Below are 26933 nucleotides of genomic sequence, written 5' to 3' on the forward strand. Positions count from 1 at the left end.
GGGGAACGGCAAATGACCTACTGAAGACTGTGTGCTGTTAGTTTAGTTAGATTGAGTTTGTCTAGAATTGTAGGAGAGCAGAAGGATTCGTGCATACGGCACGCAGGTGGCAGGAGCGCCGGGTTAGAAGATCAAAAGTTTATTTCCTATGAAGTTCAAAGCCACCCCGGCATCTTCATCTGGCCTTTCATATACAGAACATGAAAAAAAACAGTGTTTAAAAAGCCGCGTGCAACATCGCAGGTGCTATCAAGAAGGGTGTGTGACGTGGCACATGACCGCAAGGGCATTTAAAGAGCCATAATAAAAAAAAACTAAGATTGTATTACAAAGTTCATAACAGCTGGTCATAAAATATATATGGTAAATAATATAACTCTTAGGCCGCTTTCACATTGGCGCTGGAACCGCAGATCCGGCACAAGATATCAGAAGAGGAAGCACTGTGTACAACGCTTGTTTATCCGGTTAAATGCCGGACAGCTGAGCAAAAACTGAACGGACCTCATTATAGTCAACGGAGTCCATTTAGTGCCATTTGGTTCCACCATAGGACGGATCGGTTCGGCCAGGGAATTCTCCTTTCCTGCTTCCATAATGGAGCAGGAAAATGAAACCCCAGACGCAGATGTGAAAGCGGTCTTATAGAAATAACAAGAATTATTCAAAGATGATAATTAAATGTCATATTCTGAACATGCTTTAGCTAATGGGGAAACAGATTATAATAATACATGAAATCAATGACAGCTGCACCTGCAGTTACGGGCGCCGGCCACTACACAGGAGTTGGAGCCATCTGCCTGCATTCTGACTCTTGTGTATTGAGGTGCCTCATCAGCTGGAGTTCCGTGCGGTGGACCCCAGCCGATCAACTATTGATGTCCTATCCTGAAAATAGGTAATCAATAATAATTAGCCTGGAAATCCCATTTAGGGCCTGGAGGTCCTTAATTCAATCAATGCGATGGGTATCATGCTCCTTTAAAGAGGACCTGTCATGTCCTCTTGTCCGTGGGTCCGGCTGCTCAGTTTTAAGCTGCTTACTCCAACAATGTCTTTCTGTTCCCTCCCGTGAACCCGTAAAGGCTCTTCTCAGATTCGACTGCCAGCACTGAAATGTGTCAAGTGGGCGGTCTGCAGCACTCACTGTCATTGGCTGATGTCATACTTGATTAAAAGTAGGAACCGCCCACCTGACACATTCACATTGATACTAAGAAGACCCCCTATAGGAGAACGGAAGGCAGTAAAGGGAAATGGAGACATTGTCAGAGTCAGCAGGGCCGTGGCTGCAATGGACATGACACATCCATTTCAAACTCTTGGGCCCCAATGTAAATGCTATACGTGGGCTTACCACTAATGACTTCTACTGTATGTGAGGATATTACATTACACAAGATAGCTCCATCCAGCTTTATTACATCACTTATACCTGTAGCCCCCCCAAATAACAGGGGCTCAACTGCAAACTTTACACAACTCTTGGTACATCACTGTCTAGATCCCCAAAAACCACAATAGGCTCCACATACTAAGGTCTCCGGATATGTCTTTTTTTTTTTTTACTAAATACTCGTTTTTTCCATGAAATAATGCTGGAGCATATTGATTTAAGCTCTGTAGTGTGCAGTTCCACTGTTACTCCTCCTGGAAATGTAGAAGTACATTAAGAACTGGGCATTACAATTACTCTAGTCAATAGGGTGGGGTTCCTTAGAGGAGTATGACCCTGTTAGCAGTGATTGGACAGCCTCATGCTGTGTGGGGACACACCCCATTGACAAGTAGAATGGTAACACCCAGTTCTTTAACCCTTTTCAATCCAATTTGTATCCTGGTTTTCCTAGGGGTCTTACTCTTTTAGTGACATTATACAACGGCACTATCTGCTGGCTAAAGCCAGTACTGCATGAGGTGACACGTTGGATAGGCTCCGACAGCAGAGAGGCTGGCAATATACAGTAAGAGAACCCCGACGGATGTCTTCCAACATTGGAGCTGTACAGCCTTAAATCATAATGTCTTCAGAGGTCAGACAGGGGATTGGAAAGGGTTAAGGGTGTTGAACCCAAATAGACTTTTATCACCTATTCATAGTCTGATCGGTGGGGGTCTCACTGCTGAGATCCCCACCGATTCCCACGTCTCCCTCTTATCACTGCGGGCTCGCTGCACCCATCCAAATGATGTGAAGAGTGAATGGAACAGCAGTCATGAATGCGGGGTGCCGCTCCATTTATTTCAGTGGGGCTGACGTAAATAGCTGAATACAAGCCCTTGGCTTATCTCTGGCAGTCCCATTGCATATGAATGGAGTGGCACCGTGACTGCTGCTCTATTCAATCTCCGTCTCCCTGTGGGGTGGAGGCAGTGAGTCCGTATCGAGGAGGAGAGGGGGATATGGGACTCCCATTCTCAGGATCGGTGGGGGTCTCAGCAGTGAAACCCACACTAATCAGACTTTTATCACCAATGCTAAAAATCAATCTTGGCACAAGCCCTTTAACCCCTTGAGTGGCACGCCAGGAAATTTTCCGGGCCTAGCTCCACTGCCCATAGCGATATAGCCCGGAAGATTTCCGGCTATGTATCACTATGGGAGCTGCAGAGCACAATGCCACAAGCTGTGACAGTGTGCTCTGCCTGCACAGACCCACAGAGAACAAAGCAGAGGCTTTGAAAAAACAGCAGAAGATATTGCCGATATGCCGGCAATCTCCTGCTTTGTTTACAGGTTGCCATAGAGACCATTGGCTTGTCAGAAGCCAGCCGATGGTCTCTATGGCAGGGAGAGCTAGTGCTTGGCTGTCAGAGGACAGCTAGGTACTAGCTCTTACAGCAGAGATCAGAGAAAACCTCCGATCTCTGCTATGTTAACCCTTTACATGCTGCAGTCTATGTGACTGCAGCATGTAAAGGGCTGTCACCATCGGACCCCCGGAATGTGATCAGGGGTCCTGATGGGTCCCTGTGGAAGTCCCCTAAAGGGACAAAAAAAAAAAAAAAAGTTTAAAAATTATTTAAAAAATTATAAAGCCACTTGTCTCCCTTTACTTTGTAAAAAATCAAAAATACAATCACACATGTGGTATCCATGCGTCGTAATGACCCAGAGAAGGAAGTTAATACATTATTTAACCCCTTACTGACATGGCCCCTTTTTTTCTTTTTTCCCCATTTTTTTTCCTCCCCCCTGTTTAAAAAATCACAGCTTGTCCCGCAAAAAACAAGCCCTTATATGGCCATGTCAATGGAAAAATGAAAAAGTTATGGCTCCTGAGATGCAACTGCAAAATTAGTTGAAATTCAATGATTAGACCATTTTAGAAAACGTGCCCTGGTGGGCACGACAGGGTGGTAGGAAACCCGCTACTCAAGGGGTTAAATTATTTCTACGTTTCCAGGAGGAATAACAGAGGAATGACACAATGTAGAGCTCTTAGAAAAAGTGCTTGAGAGTTGTTATTTCATAGGAAATGCAAGTAAAATGGACACGGCAGCAGAGCTGACAAATCCTTTTAAGAACAATCTTATTCTGGACCATTGCCTTGATAATATTGACTTGTAGATCTTTTCACAGTATAGACAAATACTAAAATTTATATTCTTTATTAATATGATATTCTAAAACCACAGGGCACTGAATCGTGTAACCCTCACTGAGACCGAGGGGAACAGCGACCCAGACAGACACACGCGTTTCAGTGTCAGACACGGACAACAGAACTATCTCCTAAGGGTACTAGCCCCCACTTGTGAAGATCAAGTGCTTTCGTCTATCGCACTGCAGTTCATCGATTCTTTGCGGTGGCAGATAGATTTACTACATGTGTTGATAGCAACTCGATAGTCTATAATTTTGATATCATGCTTAGTTAGATGTATTCATCGGGCTTAGGTTCAGTATGTTTACTGGATTGTGTTATTGATTCTCTAGGGTTTTGGTTCGACACGTTTCTCTACTGCACTAGTGCTTCATCAGGAACCCCCCCTAGCCCTTGATTTATATGTTAACCCTTCTACACTGTGGAAGGGCTTATATTAATATAGCCTTCTCTGCTGCAGTGAAATACTTTTGACTTGTAGTCAGATGTTTTAATTATTTCAGCATTTGAAACGTTATGGTTTTGTCTCCATTTCCTGTGAACGCAGCGGTGCGGCAGCGGTAATTTACCGTATTTTGGTTAGAAAATAAATTGCAGAGATTTAGATTTTGTACTTTGTTTCTCTGTGACGTTCATTGTCCGGTATGTGACAGGTCGCTGAATCACATACATTCATGTAAAGGTTTTATGTTGCATTGAGGGAATATGGCCTAAATGTCTGACTGACAGGGGGCAAACCTATAGGAACGCACCAGTCACTAAGATTATATGTATGTAGTGCTCTTCCAAGTCTACTTGGAACAACACAATGACTTTCACACGGCTTCACTATAAATGTCACATTTTGACCGCGTCAAAACGCGGGGGTCAAAGGTGAGTATAATGGGCCTTTTTTATTTTACAGCATAATCATTATGCCCAAAATACTAAGCCAGGGCAAGGGGGGTATAAATACTGAGCAGGGGCATAAACAGGACTATAAATATTTAGTGGGTGTATAAAAAGTGCAGGGGCTTAAGGAGGCATTATTACTAACAAGGGAGGCAAGGACGCCCTTTTATTGTGTGTAGGGCACTTAAAGCAGCACTAACTGTATTTGGCCTACAGGGGCACAAAATGAGGGATAATATTGCTTGGGGCACTACAGGTGGCATTATTATCTCGGGCACTGTGAATGGAAAGATTGTATACAGGTGTGGATAATGTAGGAAAAGTGCTGGAAAAGCAAGAAGGTAAAGATACCTGTACGTCAAATTCTGCAGAGACAAGTTGTGGCTGGGAGAAGTAGTTATAGCGGTCTGGGGTAGATGGAAAAGTAAAGGACTCCAGTCACAGAGGATATCACCGGTGATCACTGGATAGAGCGATTAAAAAATGTTGCCATGTGGCCCAGCCTTTTCTAGTTATACCCCTGTTGCTATTGATTAATATTGTAGAGAGTTTCTTCTCCTGTGCCAACCCATGACTGGCTGACATGTAGTGCTGATCCTTTCTTTCAGAAGAGGTTTTTCAGCAGCTGCAGTGTGTATATGAAACTGTACTATACCCCAGCTCAGAAGTCCTCAGTGACTGCTAACATTCATATACTAAGTGGTGTAGTATCCCATAAAAAGTGGTGTAGAACTGTGTTTCATAGTACCTCCAGGTCTCTGATCATACACTGTGCTCAGTACATTGGGGCAGTATAGGGGTGCAGAGGTAGAAGTTGCACATGTATCCTGATGTCTAGGGAGGTCAAAAAGGGCCATTGCCTAATAGACAACACCAGTATCATGCATGGCATATAATAGAAGGACCTTCGGGTTATACCTCTGCTCATGTGCCACGGGATGGGAACCTGGAGTGTAGAATCCAGCACATGCTGACTAAGTGTTCAGTCCCTGGTGGCCTAGAGTTGGTTGTCTATTCAGTTGACAGGTCATGGCAAGACTCACCAGAAAATGGATATTTCTGAGCAGATTATGTCATGGTTTTGGGTGGAGAATGGGTGGAAATTCTATCCCAAACACAATATATTAAAGCAGTCTTCGTCTAGGAGTGTGCCACCTACTTAACCCGAGTCTTTTCCTCCTCCACGTAATCCTTCCCGTGTACGTTGGCTGCGGTACAGTAGTTTGGGACATTATTCCATGTTTTTGCGGGTTCTCGCAGTTTTGCATTTCAAGAACGGTCACCTTATAAGCTAAGAGAGAAGAACTAGAGAGTCCACTAACAACCTACTCGATTTCATGTCCAGGATCCTGAATGACCTCAATGTACTTTCCTCGTTCGACTTGTGTTTTATTGTAGAAAGGATTTTTTTCACCTTCTGCCTCTTTCAAGAATCGGCCAAAACATCTGGAAGGCTTTGCATGCCGAAGAATTTTTAAAGGAGTAGAGGCAAGAACTGAAACAAACAAAGCGTGGGCAGGAGGCGTTTTATGAGGACCATCTGCGAAGATCTTGCTATTTTAGTTACACAACAACATGTGGTATTAAACACATTTTTGGATGAAAGTGAAAAGCAGAAGGGAGATATTTATGCCGTACCTGCTTCCAAAATATTAAGTAAAACCTTCTATACATGGTATGGATCCACTGTAGTATGAGCTACCCCTGAGGGCTACTCTAAGATCCCCTTTAATTCCTTTTTTTGGGGGGGGGGGGGATCTGGTCATCTTTGCGAGGAACCCCAATGTTGCTTCCCCAGGAGTAGTCTCAGTGTTGTGGTAGCTGACTGGGGAGGGTCAAAGGCACCAAAGGGTCATGCAACTATATAGTCAGTATAGCCGGCTGAGGTCAGGACAGGTAGCAGTCAGGCAAAATCTAATCAAGTATCACATGAAGGTCAAGACAGATCGAGTTTGGGAAAGCTGGGTAAGTGAGCAAGTGTCAGAACCAAGAATCAAGCAGAATACAGGTACAGCTCCACAAAATCACTAGGAATCTATTGGTCAGGCACCCTCTAGTGGGGGAGGCGCCTTAAATAACCCAGGAAGCATCTGGATTGGCTGAAGATGGGAAAGTTGGATGCACATGCTGAGCTTTTAAGAGGTGGATAGAGCATGTGTATGCCCTATGGGTCTGGGGAGTTTCAGGAAGGATGATGCCGCACCAGCCACACGGCAGAGGAGCGTGAGTGAGGGTGTTGCTGGTTGCGGCCAGTGGCCATGACATAAGTGGTAGTATTATCACGGGAAAGTGTCCATATTGTAACCATCAGGGGAAAAATAAGGAACCGTGACATAGTAAACATCCTGGTTGAAGAGCAAAGGAACCCACAGCGGCATACAAAGAAGAAAGGGGGCCTCAAAGCAAAGACCAAAGTGGACCCCTAACTGCCATTATTATGCCATGTTTTGCCACGATGCAGGACAGAAGGGCTCCCCTTCCATGTTCTTTACCCAACCATTGGGCCAATTCCTCAGCCCCTTAGTTAGTAACAATGCCTTTCCTCTGGATATTGGAGTCCTGTACATGTTCTTGCACCCAAGCTTGTATTTCAGTTTATCCCCATTCATTGTAATGGAGCTGAGCTGTAGTTCTATACACGGTCCATGGATTGGACATATATGCTGCTGCTACTGGAAGAAAGCAGCCATATTGTTTTTTTTGTTTTTTTTATCACTTTGTCCCTTTCAGAGGAACATCCTCATGTTTTATATCTACGACGGTAATCATGTTGTATACCCAGGAATGTAGTATGTGTTTCCAAAAACCAGTGGATTGGGTTTCTTGACTTCCTCAGCTTTTACAGTCCCGGGATGCATTACAAAATGATTTATTTCACATAAAAAATATCACAAATTTGGAAAATAACTATAATTTCCCTTGATTCAACTACCACAACAATGCCCTGCGAAGTCCAAGGTTTCTCCTCCTCCGTGTCATGCAAAGCAGCATCTGGCATAAAAAGTGTACGTTTTCATGAAACTCAATAGCGGGTGTGGAGCCGAACATTTATATTATCACACTGGATGACTTCATTTAAATGGGTGATCTCACTCCAATTATATGGAATTACATTTTCTACTGTTTTTACATATTTTTTCCATGTTAGTCAAGGCAGGGGGCGATGGAAAACACAACAAAGTCAGGAATGTAAAAAACATCGCTCCATCTATACAAACAATGTAGGGGATATGACTGACGGTTTAATAGCTCATATAGTTGGGAGCAACTGTTTTGAATTTTGGTTCAATACAGGCCTCCAGAGACACTCCAGGTACAGGGCTAGCCTAACACTGAATGGCGCATGGTAATACAGCGTACAGATAACCAAACCATGCAAAGCTCAATTTTAAGTGTTGCAAATGTAACCCTTTGCAATTCAATTTTGGATTCAGGGTTTCCTAGGGGGCTTTCTCTTTCTGCCATTATACAATGGCGCCATCTGCTGGCTAGAGCCAGTACTGCGGTATGGGACATGCTGGACAACAGAGCGGCCAGTAATATACAGTAAGAATACCCTGCCAGACATCTTCCGATATTGGAGCTGTTCAGCCTTCAAATCAGAATGTCTTCAGACGTCAGACAGTAAATTGGAAAGGGTTAAGGTAAGTAATTACTGCCATGCATTGGCTATAACAACACTTCCCTACAGTTGTCAAGCAAGTTGCAGGCGAATACAACTATGGTGCTCCAACTAGCATGTCCGAACGCACAACTCGCCTTCCTTTGCACAGATGGGCTATAACAGCAGACAGCCAGTTCCATCAACATTGCTATCTAAAGAAATCCAGGCAAGACCCCAGTGGGCAAAAAAGCCCAAAAATTGGATCAGTGGAAAAAAAATCCCCTGGTCAGATGAATCCAGATTTCCGTTACGCCACGTTGATGGTAAGTCAGAATTTGGCACGAGCAGCATGAATTGCTGACCCCTTCCTGTCAGCTGTTCAGAGCATGTCAGCACCTCCATCCAATTTACCCAACTACAAGAAGCTCGACCACTGCTCCATTCAATCTTTATCTCAGTGCAGTGAGGAGGAGCAGGGGACACAGGAGACACCAATGATCAGATTTCTATCACCTATCCTACAAAGGGGTGATAAAAGTAAATTTTGGGATAACCCCCTTAAAGAAAACCTGTCATGTCCTTATATCAGCAGGGCTTTCCAGCCCTGGGCTCCCAGACTCTTATAGCTTTTCTTTTGTTGATACCCCGTTCCACCGTGCCAGCTCTCTGTAGATTTGGCTCCCAGCTTTTGGAATGTGTCAAGTGGGCGGTCTCCACTGCTCATTGTCAATCAAATCTGATGTCACCCATTGACATAGCCTCCAATATGGCTGACCGCACTTGCAGCATCGATAGTTACAGATGGCTGTGCCTTAGTGAAATACTGAGCCAATCAAGAGAACAAGAATGGCCAAGACCGCGATGTAGCTTTTATTTTTTTGGTGGAGATATACTGCACTGTGTTACTAGGGTGATTTTTTTTTTGTATATGCGCTATGCTGCATTTGCTACCTATATTTTATGATCACCACCTATCACACATCTTTGCACAAGATTCTGAATACCGTCCATATACAATAACATTATTCTGCACCACTTCCTCTTGTACCCATCATGAAGAAACAACATTCCCACTAATTCAATTAAAGTTGTAATTAAGGAGGGCTATTCATTGGCATGACAGCTGAAGTGCTGAGGATAACATCTGAATTAATGAACCATACTCATAGACTTCTGTATAATAGATGGTACTAGTGTTTTATCATGCCGGATTAGGTTCACTAATTAAAACATTGGGGCAACAAACAAAGGGCAATGTTTAGAAGGAACTTTAAGTGGGTGGAAGTTGGTCTGCTAGAAGTGATAAACACCCATGGGGCAGGGGTCAGGTACGCTCGAGCTGGCCATACACATTAATTTTAGATAGTTGGCCAACTTTTGTCAAAGTTGGCCAAACTCACCAACTTCGACAAAAACAGCCAGCTATCTAATATGGATGGGGTCCCCAACGGATGTCAGGGAAGAAAAAGATCAGGTTGTTGGATTTCATATTGGAGATAAGCCACTACCAGAGGTCACCCCATTCAGGATATATGCACACTGGGCTGGGCCGAGCTGAGTGTATATATGTATGGTAGGTGGACAGGGATAATTGTCGACCAAATGAGTGTTCAGCCAACAGCCATGTAACATATATGAGCAGTTTAAATATAAAGGGGGAAGCTTATGGCCCAAATTGTCCAGTACATAGCAAAAATAGTAGTAAGTGGCAGGGAAGCCAGGGGCAAAAGTTGCCCATACACATAGGATAGCTGTCAACCAACAGACATGCGCAACTGGCTTGGCTGAGGGTGCATGTTATCTTTGAAAGGTAAAAGGAAACGAAACCCTGTCAGTCCGCTTTGGCAGGAGCTTCTCTCCAACTAGAACAAAGGATCTGACATGTTGAAATCCAACATGTTCCATACTTCCTTCCTTTGACATCTACCATCATGAGAAAGGGAGGGAAACCATCATACCCATCATGGTAGAGGATTGAGGGGGAGGGACTTTAAGGATTCGTTTTTGGAATTTCAAGCACCTACCCTCCCATCTTTTGAATATCAGTTTGTGGCATTTATTTATGAGGCTTGCTCCAAAACTAATGTCTATTATCTTATGATATTGGCAGACAATGTCACAAGCGGATGTTGGCGGTATGGCAATAGAGTTTAAATCTTCCAGCCAATATTCATCAACCGATTCGCACAGATGAGCTGATCGATACGCTCCTCATTTTGTGGTGTGACAGATGTTCATGGCCGTCTGGTGGTTTCATCGCTGTCGCCACTGTTGAGTCGCACCACACACTCCTCATTGTGCTAATATCTACTGTTTGGGCTCCATAAACATTCAGCAAGGGTCAATGGGTGCATTTTCTTTCATATGGAGAAATTGAATTACACACCTTTTGCTTTCAAGTCAGACGCTAATTTGTCAGACTGCCCCTCTGCTGCCATCTGTCACATGGCAACAAAATTTACCGGATATTGGCAGAAAGGTTCAAAATATATTGCCATACCGCCAACATTCACTTCTGACATTGTATGCCAATATAATAAGATAGGAGACATTCTCCCTCTCCTTTAACCCTTTCCAATCCACTGTCTGACGTCTAAAGACATTATGATTTAAGGCTGTACAGCTCTGACGTTGGAAGACGTCCGTCGGGGTTCTCTTACTGTATATTGCCAGTCTCTCTGCTGTCGTAGCCTATCCAACGTGTCACCTCATGGCTTTAGCCAGCATATAGCGCCGTTGTATAACGGCAGAAAAAGAGTAAGCCCCCTAGGAAAACCAGGAAACAAATTGGATTGGAAAGGGTTAAATGGTTGTGGAAAAATGGTTGCCACAGAGATGGCCCCTAAATGTGCAGCGGCCTTTTCCTGCTAATTGTTAAGGAAATCCACTGTGCTCCTGGGCTCTTCAATGTTTGTAGCCTGGAGTGGCACACGAGTCCATAATCAGGATTATCTAAGGACCCAGGGTGCATACGGTACTTAGCTTATCTTGTGTAGTCTGGCAGGGCAGTCATGCTTGGCTGCAGGTGAGTGATCGCTGGGTTCAAGCGGGCCCCAGCTTTGTGAGAGGTGATGTTCCATAAACCATTGGTTTCTTATATTTTTAAGCACTTTTGAAAAAAATATATAACCCCCACCACTAAATTTTGGGTCAAGCTAGTACAGTAGTTTGGGATGTTATTTGGGGTAATAAAGGGAAGAGGGGCTATTCAGTACCCACTTTATTTAGCAGGAGATTGACTTTTATTCTGCTTGATTGGTTCCAGTAAATTACTCTGCCAATTCATTCAATCATGTGGGGTGCCTATTGGGTATACCCAATAAGGAAATCTTCATCAGCTTATTACCAAACTGAGCTAGGAAGAAATAAAACAGGGCAAAGAATTCCTAATGGTCCATCTGTGGTCAAAAAGTTCTCCAGCCCTTAACTGCATTGATATGTGGTTTTTGGCTGCTTGTTGTAAAAGGGAGGCCCTAACAGGTAACGTAAGGTAAAAATACCCTAAAACAGACCAAGCCTTTTCCCTTTGGCTTCTATTAATAACTTTAGTCAACATCTGAGTCATCCAACTTCCTACTCCGCTAGCTACAGAGACTATAAAAGGTCTACACACCCCTGTTAAAATGCCATGTTTATGTCATGTTAAAAAACGTGACCAAGATAAATCATTTCCGATTCATTTCCCCCTCCAATGCGCCTCGTTATCTGTACGGTTCCATTAAAAAACAGACTGAACTCTGTGATATGAGCAAAACTAAAATAATGTGGTTGCATTAGTGCGAACACGCTCTCATATTTGGGAATGTGGTTGTGTTCAGAATTATCCAATCACATTTAGGGCTCTTTCACACGAGCGTATATCGGCCGCCGTTTTCACGATATATGCTACGATTTGAGTAGTAAAAACTCGTGAACAGGTGCACAAATCTAATGTTTGTACGCCTGTTCAGACGACAAGGGTCGCGGCGCATATACGCCGAGGTTGCCATGTCGTTGAGCCTTCCCCTTCCCTCCCCCTTGTCGGCTCACCTTCTCTCTCCTCCCCATCGGCTGATTGCAATGGGAGGGAGCGGATGTAAGTACCGCCTTATCCCACCTTCTCCCATTGCTTGCTGTGGACAAGGGGCGGGAGCTTAGCTCCACCCATGTTCCGCCCCTTGTTTGCAGCCAGCAATGGGAGGAGGAGGGACAGTGCGGTGCTCAGCTACACTCCGTCCTGCCCCCTCCCATTGGAATCAGCTGGAGGCGAGGAGAGAAGTGGGAGGGAGTTTAGCAATCACGCTGCTAAACTCCCTTCCATCTCCCTTCTCCGGTTGCTGTCATTGGCTCCCATAGGAGCCTATGCAGTGGCCGACGCATTCCGTCCCAAAAGATAGTTCCAGGACTATCTTTTGGGCCCAACGTAAAAATGAGCAGCGCTATACTGGCCGGGCGCTTTTACATCACAGGAATACAGCCATGTGATCTGATGCATCAGATCACAGCGTATATCGGCCGACCATGAAAACGGTGGACCAATATACGCTCGTGGAAAAAAGAGGCCTCACACTCATGATAAATAGTAGTCAGTACTCCACTGCCATTATGTAAAGTGATCCTGATTTCCCCCATATAACGTTCAGCTGTTCTAGGAGGATTTTCCTGACATTCCCATGGCCAGTCTGTAAAGAGCTTTCAACACATCAAAGGGATCTGATTGTTGGACGGTGTCTGTCAGGAGAAGGGGACCACAACATATCCAAGGCATTACATAAACCATGGGACACACTGCAGACGGTCAGCAAGAAGGGGATTAAATTTGGCACAACAGTGACCTTACCAAGAACTGGACGTCCCTCAAACATTAATGAAAAGACCAGAAGAAAATTGGTCCTTGAGGCTGCCAAGAGGCCTACAGTAACATTAAAGGAGCTGCAGGAATTTCTGGCAAGTACTGGTTGTGTAGTCATGTGACAGCCATCTCCCGTATTCTTCATATGTCTGGGCTGTGGGGTAGGGTGGCAAGACGGAAGACTTTTCTAACAAAGAAGAACATCCAAGCACGGCTAGATTTTACCAAACCCTACATGAAGTCTGCCAAAAAAGAATGTGTTATATCTGATGAGACCCAGGTTAAACTTTTTGACCATAATTCCAAAAGGTATGTTTGGCCCAAAGCCAACACTGCACATGACCAAAAGACCACCATACCGACAGTGAAGATGGTGGAGGCAGCATTATGCTTAGAGGTACCGTTTCTGTAGCAGCTGGAAATTTGGAGCTAATTGCTTCATTGATGACTTACATTCTCTATAATAGGTGTGAATGAACCTACAGAATCACTTTCTTTGGAAAGCCCCTTCTTTATAAACCATGAGGACTTCAATTTGTTCTACAAATTCTTCTATTAAAGGAACAGGGTGTGCACTCAACTTTTCCAACACCAGCCATTCCCGGGTTATTTAACGCACCTCCCCTCAATAGAAAGTGCCTGAGAAATAATGTTTCTAGTGTTCCAAGTGAAGGTGTTCCTACTTCCAGCCTGCTACTTGGTTTTGACTCTTGCCTTTATACCCAGTTTTCCAAACTCTGCCTGTCCGACCAAGGCCTTTTTCCTGACTATGTCTTACCTGATTGCCATCTGCCATGATCTCCAGCCTGACTTCCCTTATTGCATGAACTCTGCCTGTCCTGACCCCAGCCTGACTATGTCCTTGCCTTTTCATTTGGTTCCACCCTTTTGACCCATCTGGATCAGCTGCTGCCGCACTGCGACTACTCCTGAGGAAGAAACCCAGAGGTTCCCTGCAGCAAAGACTACATCCCTCTAAAGAAGGGGTTAAAGGGTGAAGACCAGGGACTACATAGAGCAGCCCAAAGTCAAATCAGTCAAGGGCACAGCGGATCCACACCCACTACATTACAATCTTAAGCTGTTTAAGGCTCTTGATTTTATTGCCTATGGTCAGTGGGTTGAAGGTGTACCTCCAGAGGGCTCTCACAAATCCTATCCATATATGCAGTGTCTGGGACAACCCAATGAAAGTCTTCTGAAGTTTTTATTATGACTTAAACTGTATTGCTTCAATTTTCCACAGGAACAGATGCATCTAAAAATACATTAAGAAGTTTCAGAAGGTTGAGAAGAGTATATATGTGGATCAGGGTGGTTTGGATAGCTCACCTTGTGAAGAGGTTGTGACCACTAATCTCCTGAATGGTAGTTGTCAGATTCGACCCAGCAGTAAATAGGTAAATAGATCTTTTAGCTGCCTACCTTCTCTCTGACACTTTGATGTCCCGAGCTGCATTCGACTTCATTTAAAGAGCTATTGACACACTTCAGAAACTGGGCTGAACTTCCAAATATTTTGGTTTCATTTAGTGCAGGGGGAGGTTTGGAAGAAGTTGGCCTGTCTCCAATTAAGCGTCCCGAGTCTAACTCATCTGGACAATCATGGCTTGTAAAGGAATGAATGCATCTTTTATAGACCTTAACACCCAAAAGAAAAAATGCTCTAGGTTTAAAAGTGCAAAGGAAAGTCCATCCGTACGGAGTAAATTCAAAGAGCAGAGTCTTCCTACTGATGCTCCTTAGATCTGTCACCAACAACCTTATAGTGTCAGCTATGGGGAACTTATCAGGAACCTACGTTCTACTGATGGTGCTCCTGTTCCTAATGGACCTGTCCTTCACTGATCAGAAGAGCCTAACAAGTCCCTACCTGGAGGTAAGTCAACCTGGTATTCCTTGGCATAATGTGTTTACTTCCACATAGCAGTGTGATATATACCTTCTGGTGGGAAAAGAATACATAAGAGTGCAACTGCAATTAGATGGGAAATGTTTTTCTTAATTTTTAGAGTACTTTTTTTAGAGTATTTTTAGAGTAATATTTAGTACTTTGGGTTTTTATAGTAATATTTGATAACATTTGATCTGCAAAGCATTGACAGTCTAGATACCCATTCAAATATGTTAAGCATAGACTTTTCATGTAGAAGTCTGTCTAGGCAGAGTTGTATAAGTCCAACCATATACAGTTCCATGTCCCCCCCGACACCTCTGGCTGTTGAGACATTTTCATATAGAGGAAGGAATGTTATTATAATGATACCACTTTTGTATAAAGCAAAAACATACACACACTGAGCGCTCAAATCAGAAGGAGTATTAGCCAGCTAGCAGAATTAGTCAAATTAATGGAATTAAGTTAACTCACATATATGAGGGAGAGCCTTGTAGGCAGAAAAGGGCTCACCCCAGAGTCCGGGAAACTTATAAATATGGCCAAAAGTGACCAGAAGCCAAATGAGAGTTTACTCCAAAGTAAAGTTTCAACATGTTTCGGGGTCCACATAAATGCCCCCTTCGTCAGGAATGTACATAAATATATATTAACAAATATTTATTAAAGGGAGTCTGTCAGCTCACACATGCTGTCCAAACTGCAGGCATGATGTTGCAGAGCAGGAGGAGCTGAGCAGATGGATATATAGTTTTATCGGGAAATAATCAATATAACTTGTACTTTATTCATTTATATCTTTGCTCCTTCTGAGCTGAACAGTCCAATGGGAGGAGCTATTAGTGATTGACAGCTGTCTGTGTATGACTGTACATACAGGGGCTGCTGTCAATCACTGATAGGACCGCCCACTGGACTGTTCATCCCAGAATACTGATAGGACCGCCCACTGGACTGTTCATCCCAGAATACTGATAGGACCGCCCCCTGGACTGTTGATCCCAGAATACTGATAGGACCGCCCACTGGACTGTTGATCCCAGAATACTGATAGGACCGCCCACTGGACTGTTCATCCCAGAATACTGATAGGACCGCCCCCTGGACTGTTGATCCCAGAATACTGATAGGACCGCCCCCTGGACTGTTGATCCCAGAATGGGCAAAGATATAAATGAATAAAACACAAATTATACAGAATTTTTTCCCATAAAACTACATATCAATCTGCTCAGCTCCTTCTGCTCTATAACATGATGCTTGCAGTTTGGACAGCAGGTTCAAGCTGACAGATTCCCTATAAATAAATACTTTCCTGAGGAAGAGGGCATTTGTGTGCACCCCCAAAACACGTCGTTGGGCAATATATATGTTTTTCTGGACTCTGGTGATGAGCTTTTTCTGCCTACAAGGATCTCCCTCATATATGTGAATATACTGTTAGTTTGGTTAACTCTGCTAGCTGGATAATACTGCTACTGATTTAAGCGCCCAGTGTGTGCATGTTTTTAATTTCCATGGTGCCCCCTTGTGAGTAAGAGTGTGAGAAGAGGCTGTTCACCCTTTGTGGTTGAAGTCATTAGGAGCCATTTCCAGCTATCATTGGACATATTTGACTCCAAAAGGCTATTTTGGAGTTCAAGTGACTCCATCCAGTGCCACCCCTCTGGTGGGTCTTCCATCTATTCTGTATTTCCCAGTCACCTTCTGCTGTTGTCCATGTTGTTGGCGCCTCTAGTTTCTAAACTGTGTTGTATTTGACTTCCGTATAAAATCACTAATAAATATGTTGACTGGAATGGGTGATGAAGGAACACTGCAAAGCTCCAAAGATATAGATGGAATCAGTCTTACGAGATGTTCTGAAGATTTGTCACATAATCAATGTCAACTAAGGTAACTTGCAGGGATGGTTCAAAATTCTTCATGTGAAAAATAGAGAGCAAGATGCACCAATGTAAAACTGTCCCTATTAGTCCCTTCCATCTATAATGCCCTTAGTAGGGTTTTGAGAGTAGAAAAACTGCAGGACTGCCCTTGTCAGAGCAATCGCTCTGCCTTCTTCATCTGTAGGGAATGGTAGACAGCGGCAGCTAATAGGGACAGTTTTATCACCCTTTCCAGTCAACGATGAGATATCTTCTCCAATGACCAGCATTGAAGCCAACTTTTTAGAATATTTCTTTACATGATACTGAGTGCATTTCATCATCAGGAGAGCTCCATAAACACTCTCCGAATCCTGCACGCTACATGAGCATGGACACATCCAGAATTATATCTGAAAGTAATGTCACCTGATCAGTGAATTTGGACTCTTTTGCATAGTTGAATATCTCAGACACAACTTTCAGAGCAAAGTACCACTGTTCCCCCTTCAATTGCTGTCATTACCTCGGAAGTGCCAAACAGCAGTCAAGTAACAATGATATGGTTGTTATGATGGGGTCAACTGGCAATCACTTTGCTGTTACCAAGTGCCAAATGTCATTAATGCTATGACATCCATAGTGTCTGGTTAACAATAGTATCTGCAGATGCCACCAGCTGCAAAGTGGTACTTGTGCAAATATTTTGTACCCCTGACCCACTCTTAGCTGTAGTTGATACCTAATGATAAACAACCTCCTTAAGTCACATAGTATTATTTGTAGCATCCATTAAGAAATATGACAATCCAGAATATCTAGATGTAAAGAAGAGAGAGCTTTATGTTCACTAATCAATGAGTTTTAGGGTACATTGCTGCAAAATATTTTATAAAAAAAAGAGGGAGATTCACATTAGTCACTATTTAGCAGAAACAGGCAGTCAGGAGGAGGAGAGAAGAAAGAGATTGGCAGAAGAAGGAAGGGTAAAACAGCTGGCAGGTGGAAGAGAGAAGAAGCAGGTAGGCAGAATTTCAAAAGAAGAAGCAGCTTAGCAGAAGAAATGAGAAAATAAGCAGTTAGGCAGGAGTAGAAGAGAAAGTTGGCAGAAGAAAGAGGAGAGAAGCAGCAGCTGTACAGGTGCAAGAGAGAAAAGTAGCAGTTGGATCAATAAAGGAGAGAAACTGCAGCTAGTCATTAGGAGTAGAGTGAGAGAAGATTGGTATAAGAAGGAAAAAAACAGCTAGCAAGTGGAGGAGAGAAGGAGCAATTAGGCAGGAGAAGGTTAGCAGAAGAAAGATAGAAGCGGCTAGACAGGTGGAAGCAACAAGGAGCAGTTGGATAGAAGAAGGAGAGAGGAAGCAGCTAGGCAGGAGGACAACAGAAGGAACAGGTTGACAAAAGAAAAAGGAGAGAAGTAGCAGCTGGAGAGTTGGAAAAGAGAAGTAGCAGTTGGGTCAAAGGAGGAGTAGAGAGAGAGAAGGTTGGCATAAGAAGGAAGAGAGAAAAAACAGCTAGCAAGTGGAGGAGAAAGGGAGCAGTTAAGCAGGAGAAGGTTAGCAGAAGAAAGATGAGAGTAGCAGCTGGACAGGTGGAAGCGAGAAGGAACAGTTGGGTAGAAGGAGGAGAGAAGCAGAAGTCAGGAGTATGGGCGGGTTAGCGAAGAAATAGGACAAAAGAAGCAGCTAGGCAGGAGGACAAGACAAGGAACAGTTTGGCAGATGAAAATGGAGAGAAGAAACAGCTGCAAAGCAGGACAATAGAAAGAGCAGGTTGGCAAAAGAAAGACAAAATAAAAAGCAGCTGGCCAGGTGGAAGAGAGAAAGTGTGGTTAGGCAGGATATGGCGAGAAGAAGCAGGTAGTCAGAAGTAGAGGAGAAGGAGCAGGGTGGCAGAAGAAAGAGAAAAGAAGTAAAAACTATGCAAGAGGAAGAGAAAAATGAGCCACCAGAAAGCAATGAGAAAGGTTACTTTAGAGGCATTTATGAGGCGCTGGGCTGGCCTCAGGGCAATACAGGAGATACTGCCATAAGGGTCATATGACTGAAACGGGCCTTCCTGCTAGCTCACTGCTCTAGAGTATCTGCCACAAAGCTCCAGTAAAAAGATGAAATTCTGGCTGATTATAGACGCCAATAGAAAAAACTCACTACATATGGATTAATGCAGTGGCCAGGGAGGACATTGACAATGCAGCCGGAAGCACGGAGGGGAGGACAGCGCCAAGGGAGAGTGAGGGAGCGCGGCTCCGTCACATGGCCTGGCGCGGGGGACACAGTGACAACGGGACCATGAGCGGAGGATGGCAGGGGGCGGGTGGGTGGGGGAGCAGAGTGACAGCAGAGATACGAGCGGGCACGCCAGGGCAGAGGGAGCCGATAGACAAGTCAATATGCTTATATATATATATATATATATATATATATATATATATATATATATAGCCTCCAGTTATAATAAGCAACAGGTAACTAACAGGATCTAAATGGTTAACTTGTTCAGTTTTGTACACTGTAATGCTTCTCATAACTTCCACACTTCTTTCCCAGAGGATATGCTGTCTGAGGGCACTTTGTGGCCTCCTAAATCCTGATAAGAGAAGCTACTTGCACCCACCTTTGCATTTCTAAAGCTAGCTACAATGTGTGTTTCATGTTTTCTTAATTCTAAGAAATCAAGTGTTTTATTAGTAACACACACCTAAAGACATTAACATATGTTAATCATTAGAAACTAGAGCCTATCCTGAGTTCTTATGACTTTAGGGGTATGTATCTATTGCTACGTCATTTGGAGTATATATGTACCATGATGCTATTAATAAATTAGACAGACGCTGCTTTTGATACACAATCTGTGTCAAGTGTCAGGTGTCTATGTGCACACCTTCTCAATACCCAATTTGGAACAGGCAGTGAAATCAGAGGGACCCATTGGGGTTACAATAATAAAATGAATGAGAACTTGGCCTGCAATACCAAGCCTGGCCACTACAGTAAAAACGTAATTATCTCCTTCCTGCAGAAATCAGCTCAGTACATGAGTGCACTGGCCAAGCAAATAGCTGATTGGAGGGAGTTTTGTGCAATGGACCACCGCTAAATTACTATTAATAACCGGACAACCACTTTAACATACTCAGAGCGATGGTACATCACCCTTAAGGAATCAATTGCTAAACGGAGCAGTGACATCACTATATACTATAACATTGCAAAGAACTTCCCCTTAATTTTACTTATTTCTGGCTATATTCTTTTTGTTTAAAATAAACTATGTTTGAAAGTTTGAAAAAAGTTTGCAAAACTTTTGTAAAAAATAAGAAAAATGCTATTTTTACAAAGCTATTTAGGGTGGCTTTTCCTGCGCAGGAGCTTGTAATGAGAGTTTCTTCTGTATCTCTTGAGTATTGCAAATGATTTCCTGGCACAATCCCAAGCTTTGTAAGCTTGTGTTTACCAGTAACAGCTCCTTAGCCGGCCTCAAGGGGCTTTGTTATAAGTGATGGAATTAGACGGGTTTCTAGTCTGTAATTGTTTTCTATGGGTACACACTACGGCAGAAAATGGGCACAAATAAGCCAACTCAGCTGTCACTTCTGTCCATATATAAAAAAATGACATAAAGGAATGTCATTCCTTGAAAGTGATAATGTAATGTCAATATTAATGGTAGGAAATGTTAAAAAAAAAATTGTAAAAATGTTGCTTTTTTATTTTTGTATAGAGATTCAAGCGTCAGATCCGTGCGACCAAGACTGAGGTAAGAAAGAAAAAAAAGGAGAAGACAGCTTCAATAAATGTATAAATCACTTACACTGATATTCTAAGATCTATTGAGGAAACACTGTGGGTATGGATGCCCTATGCCATTGACTCATTTGGTTTTAGGCATCCTCTGGTTTTCACCCTTATACCTCTTTTAAAGGTTTCTGGTCTTAGGCTGTTACCCCAAGAGTCGTCTCGGTACAGTGGCAGATGACAAAGACATGTCAGAAATATCATAGGAGGGACAGGCAGAGAGGTAGTCGAAATCACAGGCCAAGGTCAGGAGAGACAGAGCTCATGCATAAATAAAGAAACAGGCAGTGTGTCAAGCGAGGCGGCAATCAAGTAAATAGGGGTCTAGGTACAAACCAAGGTCAGGACAGGCAGAAGTTGGGAAAGCTGGGTAAACATGCAATGGTTAAAATCAGGAATCATCCACCTAACAGAACCTTTGCAGATCCAATTAAAATTTATTCATGCACCCCCAGGGGGGAGGGTGCATTAAAGGGGTTTTGTCATTAGAAAAAAAAAAATAATACTTACCTATACCTGCCCCGGCAGTCTTCTTACCACATCTTCTCACCCATCTTCCCCTGGCTCCTCCAGTTCCCTGGGCCACGTCACCTCCAGCCGGCCCAATCCTCTTCTTCCTGCTTTGGAGAGTCCATTAGCTGCAGCTCACTTCCTGCAGGGCAGGGAATACTACAAGTGTCGTAGCGTTCACTGCCTAGCAGGGAATGCTGAATCCTCGGCAGCCTACTTTAGCACACATGCACGATATCTCACCGCTAGTGTTTCATATAGTATATGAAACACTAGCAGCGAGACATCACGCATGTGCTGTCGTGCTAAAGCAAGCTGCCTAGGATTCGTCATTCTCTGCTAGGCAGTGAACACTATCTCACTAGTGACCGGGTACATTGCCCTGCAGGAAGAAGAATGTTGGCAATGTACCCTTCATCACAGGAAGAAGAGGGTAAAGGGGCGGGAGGCTGATTACCGCAACAGGTGGGAGAAGATAAGGGAAGCCGCCAGCCACGGCAAGCGACCATAACAGATATGTTGTATCCCTACAGAATCTCCAGAGATATAACATGAAACTACTGAACCCGTATGTAGAATCTGTAACAGGGCCCCATTTACCATGTGCCATTTATAATAATGGTGTCCTCTAGTGTGGTAGAGGGACTGTTGTGTAACAGGCTCCCCTAAAAGGGTTAACAAGGTTGCTATGATAATAGACAGTGAAAAACACCCAAAATTACATCAAACCATTGCATGCACCAAAATCTGCACCAGACTCTGGCACAATGCTGTTGAGCAACTGATTGGTTGACACCTAAGGCATAAAAGGAATTACTTGCTGCTCCAGAAAAAGCACAGTATGAGAGTAGTGATCAAAGGTGCTGCATATGCCATATGCCACAGTCTATAGGGAGCACAAGGGCTGTGAGAGGGACTGTTCAAGGATCAGCTGTTGTGCTGGCTGAACAAACGCTGGGATCCACAGGGAGGAACTGCGTGAAGGGCAGAGAGAATGTGGGATTGCGCTGTGGAGCAACGGGCCAAAATCATAAAGGACATCTAGGAGTTCATTGGCCATGCCTTGTAAGTGAGGCTGGCCTTAGTAAAGCCATCAAGTGTGCAGACCACTAGGGACAAAATAGTGAGCCAGCAGGCCTGCTGCAAATAGAGACAGACACATTAGTAAGCCTTCGAACACTAATTTCTGGCCTGGAAATACTCACAAGTGGACTAACAGAATTAAAACGGATAAGAGCTGAGCCTACAAACTCAGAGACATTGATACTGGAGTTTATTGTTATTGCCTCTTCATGAGAAGAAGCCTTTTGAGAGAAGCTGTGTGTGACACTATGTGGTTCGTTTTTCTGGTTTGCAAAATTGATCTTTGTCTTCCATTTTCCCTGAATTGTTTTTGATTCTGCATAAAAGTATTACCAAACCTAGGATTTTTGTTAGCCGTAGCTAGCATTAGGTAAATCTATGGTAAAAATTAATGACTTACTTAGCTCTATAATGTTATTCACGTGCATTACTCTGCTCCTAAACAAATATTTAATGTTTTTGTAACTCCTTCTGCTGTATCGTATCCTGAATCTGCATGGTGACACCATCACCCACAACATTTTCTGGCGTAGTCCGCAGAATATGATGTCAGAGATGGAGATACAGTTCAAGTGTTGAAAAACAGCAGCAGGTCCCTCGGCTAATGACGGAACCGCTGCAGTTGAGCCCCTCAGGCCCCAGAATCTAGTTATGACTGTTATTGTTGAACTTCATATGACTACAACTCTGAGTATCCCAACTCAGGTGCGCTTGTTTTAGTTTAAAGTTAACCCTTAAAGTTTTCTTGAACTTGCACTTTTCTTGCATGCACTCATCCTGAAGTTACATGACATTTCCTTTCCTTGCTTCCTCTTGCTTGTGTGGGAGGGAGTTAAAGCATTCCTGTGCATTATGAAGTGGCAGTTTGTTGTATACCAAATAGAACTTCCTGTGACAATTTCTTGACATGTACTCAAACTGTGGTCACCCAAAAATGAACAGAGGCAACCTAAACCTCCTGAAATTCTCATTGAGTTTTACATTTCTTGAGTTCAAAGGGGTTGTTCCACAACAACCCAGATTTTACTTTTATGACCTATCAATTAGGTCCAACTTTTGCGTCTCCTGATTATTACTGGGGTCAGAAACGCTATCTTTTCTCCTTAGGGAGAGCACCTAGACGGTGAGTGAGGACACTCAAAAGGCCATCATGCTCCTCTGGGTAATATGTAAATAAGGGAGATGGAATAATACCTCCACAGTGCCACCTATTGGAAGGCAGCATTCCTTGAAGCCAAAGTTAGACTCTTTATACAAGCCTTGTAACAATGACTGAGAATTGACTGATTATTATTACTGAGATGAAGGGGCACCAGAACAAGAGGTTGTGAGGGTGTCATGCGGAGGCATGGAAGAAGATATGTTCACTTGGGCAAACGATTGTTCACACAAAAGTTTATTCTCACGCGCAAAGCCCCACCCTGTCTCCTAAGCCCGGGAAACTTTTGCACCATAAGCGCCAGGTATATAGGCTTCTGATCTGCGTCAATGCAAGCAGAGACGAGCAGTCTGAGACACACCTCCAGTGAGAACTGAGCAGAGAGGAGTTTGGGTAATAGCAGCAGTATTTTGTACTGCTCCAGCATCTCTCATGTTAGGCCTAGCAGATGCCGCAGAAGACGTGGCAACGGCCAACTGAGAACTGTTATTGGAGCGCTGTCCCCATGTTGGGGAGCAGCACAGGCCAAATGGGGAAAGGGCATGATGACCAGAGTAAAAAAAAATACAGACCATGTGGAAGGAGAAGGAGGCTCCCTTCCCGAAGGGAATTGGTCCTAAAGCAGAGATGGTTATCCGTTCAGTCGAGGCCAACTTTTGGTCACTTTATGGATCATCGTTCTCCATTCTTTCCTCTGCTTGACCGCTTCTTTCAGTTCTTCCTTGTACAGGTTTGTATCCGCCTTGATTGCATCCACCTAGCATGTTCTATGGTGTCCTCTTCTTCATGATGCACTAACTGTGCCAAGCATCAATGTTGTTGGCTCGCATAATACGTCGAAAGTATGAAAGCCGCTGTTTGGTGATTTTGCCCTCTAACAATATTTTTGGTTTGATGTGCTTTTTAGCAGGAGAAGCCACGAAGGGATTCCATTTACTGTTTAATCGTCTGGTCCAAATTGTGAGAAGTTTATGTGCACACAAATCACTGACACATGACACCAGCTAGTATCATACGGCAATGGAGCTCTTCTGCTTTATTAAGAGGCAGACACAAGTATATGCAGTATATATAAGTATGAAACAGTATCTTTGTCATATCTACAACACGCTCTAGGACCATCTTGTTGGTGACCATTGCCGACCATGGTATACGCAGCATTAGAGATGAGCGAGCATACTCGTTAAGGGACAATACTCGAGCGGGGGAGAGCAGAAGGGAACGGGGGTATGGGGGAGATCTCTATCCCTCGCCCTGCTCCCCCCTGCTCACTCCCGCAGCCCACCGCTCACCCTTGCCGGCACCCGAATCTTTTCTGATGAGCAGGCAGGTACTCGAAAAGGACAATACTCGCTCGAGTATTGTCCCTTGACGATTAGGCTCGCTCATCTCTACGCAGCATTCCTCTCCAGCACCAGAGTTCGAAAGCATCGATTTTCCTTCTTGAGTGTCCAACTTTTGCATGCATATATGGAGATCGGTATCAGGATTGCATTTAGTATTCAGATCTTTGTAGCGATGCTAATATCTTTGCTCCTCCATATCCTTGCCATTCCTTGCATTGCACTACAGTTTGAAGTAGGTGATGGCAAAATGCACTCTGAACAACAAAAGCTGGCAGACATGCGAGACTGGTCTCCAATGTAGAAGTGTGCTCACACTTGTTGGACTATTATGGACGTATGTGACTAGGTGATATGTGTACTGATTATGTGGGGGTTAGTGGACTGTGAGGTTTGTGTATGCAATAAGTTAATATGGTATACTAGTAATGCGAGATTAATGCTGTGTATGTACCAGTATGGCAGGGCACTTCATAAAGGAGCTACGTGCAATAGAGCAGCTGTATTATGGAAATGATGTACCGCATTTAGTGTGGCTGTATGTAATGTACCTCATGCACCCCGGGTGCGCCGAGTCCGCGAGTAGGTGGAGCTTTAAAATTATGTATATATAAGAGGTATGATTTGTATGGTGTGCAGATGGCACCTACAGAGCACTGAGGCCGCATTGTTAGTGTGTGCCTTGGATCTTCTGAAATGGAGTATGTAGTACTATGAATGACTTCCATATATATTTATTATATTATATGTAGCTACAGTAAGGCTATGAGCCACACGGACCCTATGAAATTGGTATTGTTTATATACACCCTGTGATATATTTTCACATTTTTTAAATATGGTAACCGCACAAGAACGTCTTTCTAGAACGCTCCGATCTACCTGCTGTCCTTCATGATGAAACAAGGGGTTAACCTGCCCGGTATAAAGGACATTTCTGGTAGATGCCCCGATGTCTGACTCCTAATCGTGAGCGTTTAATCTAGTAATACCTGTCATATACCCCTATCTGTATTACCGCTATGGGCTTTGAGCATTGCATTGACTCAAGTATGTAACCTGGTAACGCATGCAGCGTCTTATGCATACGTGTTTGCAATTGAAACGCACGTTGCGTCCCATGTGACAGATGTAGAGGAGAATCGCGAAACGCGTAGCATAACTTGAATAAACGGTTGAAATACTACCTCGGACCATCGGGTCTCCTTGTCAGGACCGGCAGCTTTCAGGGTCTCCGTCCCCGCACCGCCGGTCCTATCACATGGGCTGCGGCGCAGGGGAGCCCCGGTCTTTTTGACCTCCCCTGGCTGCCGTAATACTGAACGCCGGCTCCGGTGGCGCGCTCCCGTGCTCGGGGGGTGGGCTCCTAGGTAGCCGGGTTGCTGGGGACATGGCAGGTGCCGTCCGCGTTGCCATTACATCCCCAGCGCGCCTGCTCTGTTTCTGCCTGTCTTTAGCAGGCGCCGGGTCTATTCACTCCTGGCGTCCTGTGATTGGGTCCTGCTGCTGTCAGGCTCCCTGCCCCAATCAGCTGCTGGGGTGGGAGTTCTGACAGCATTTAAACTGCTCAGTTTCTTTCTGACCTTGCCAGCGTATGTTTGGTCTCCAGCTACACCCGCGTTACCTGTATTTGATTCCCTGTTTTGACTCGCTTTCTTCGGACCTGAGTTTGCCTTCGCGTAACCCCTTGTACCTCATTCTCTCCTGTTGCTGACCCGGATTGCCGGACCTGCTTTTGTGTATGTTTTCCTGTATTTGTCTGTGAGTCTGACTCCTGCCCCGCATCCCTAGTAAGCCTTGGGACTGTCGCCCAGTTGTTGCCCTAGGGCCTAGCCTAGGGGGGCAAGTAGGTAGGGACAGGGGTTGCGGGTAGGACTAGGGACTTCCTTGCCTGGACTCCAGTCGTGACATCCTTATGTATAATATACCCCAGATCCTGCAGCGCGGAGGATTTTTTCTATATACATTTACATATATAAAGAGGGATTGAAGTGCCTTTCGAACCTGAAATTGATGCGTAAGGTTATCGTACATTTTTTGGTTAAAATTATTACTCAAAGTTCGAAGTATTTGTGCCCTCCTATGGAGCAAAAAGCCATCAGGAAAGTTTCAGTTCAGTAAAAGTTTAGTTAAATTTAAAAAAGTTGACTATGTCTGTTACTGCCGCACCAAAGATAACCAGCAATCACCTGCTTCAGGGGTGTTCTTTATTTTGGGATAATGGTCTTTTCCAGGGTCAAAGTATTTCTCATGTTTTTGAAGTACAGGAAGAGAGGACATAGGTCAGGGGTGTCAAACTTTCAAAAGAGACGCTTGTAATTGTAAGACTGTATTTT

The 26933-nt window shown here is 44.0% G+C and overlaps 1 protein-coding gene across 1 annotated transcript in view; it reads left to right on the forward strand.

Annotated features, from left to right (window-relative positions):
• Positions 1 to 14621: 14621 nt before the first annotated feature.
• ITIH6 (inter-alpha-trypsin inhibitor heavy chain family member 6) overlaps positions 14622 to 26933 on the forward strand; it is a 76873-nt gene continuing 64561 nt past the window's right edge. The window contains exons 1-2 of the mRNA XM_066580555.1: positions 14622 to 14816; positions 20429 to 20464. Of these exons, the coding sequence (XP_066436652.1) occupies positions 14673 to 14816; positions 20429 to 20464 (180 nt within the window). The 5' untranslated portion in view covers positions 14622 to 14672. The remainder of the gene's footprint in view (positions 14817 to 20428; positions 20465 to 26933) is intronic.

The sequence above is a fragment of the Eleutherodactylus coqui genome, chromosome 10 (genome assembly GCF_035609145.1).
Source record: "Eleutherodactylus coqui strain aEleCoq1 chromosome 10, aEleCoq1.hap1, whole genome shotgun sequence".
Taxonomy (NCBI): domain Eukaryota; kingdom Metazoa; phylum Chordata; class Amphibia; order Anura; family Eleutherodactylidae; genus Eleutherodactylus; species Eleutherodactylus coqui.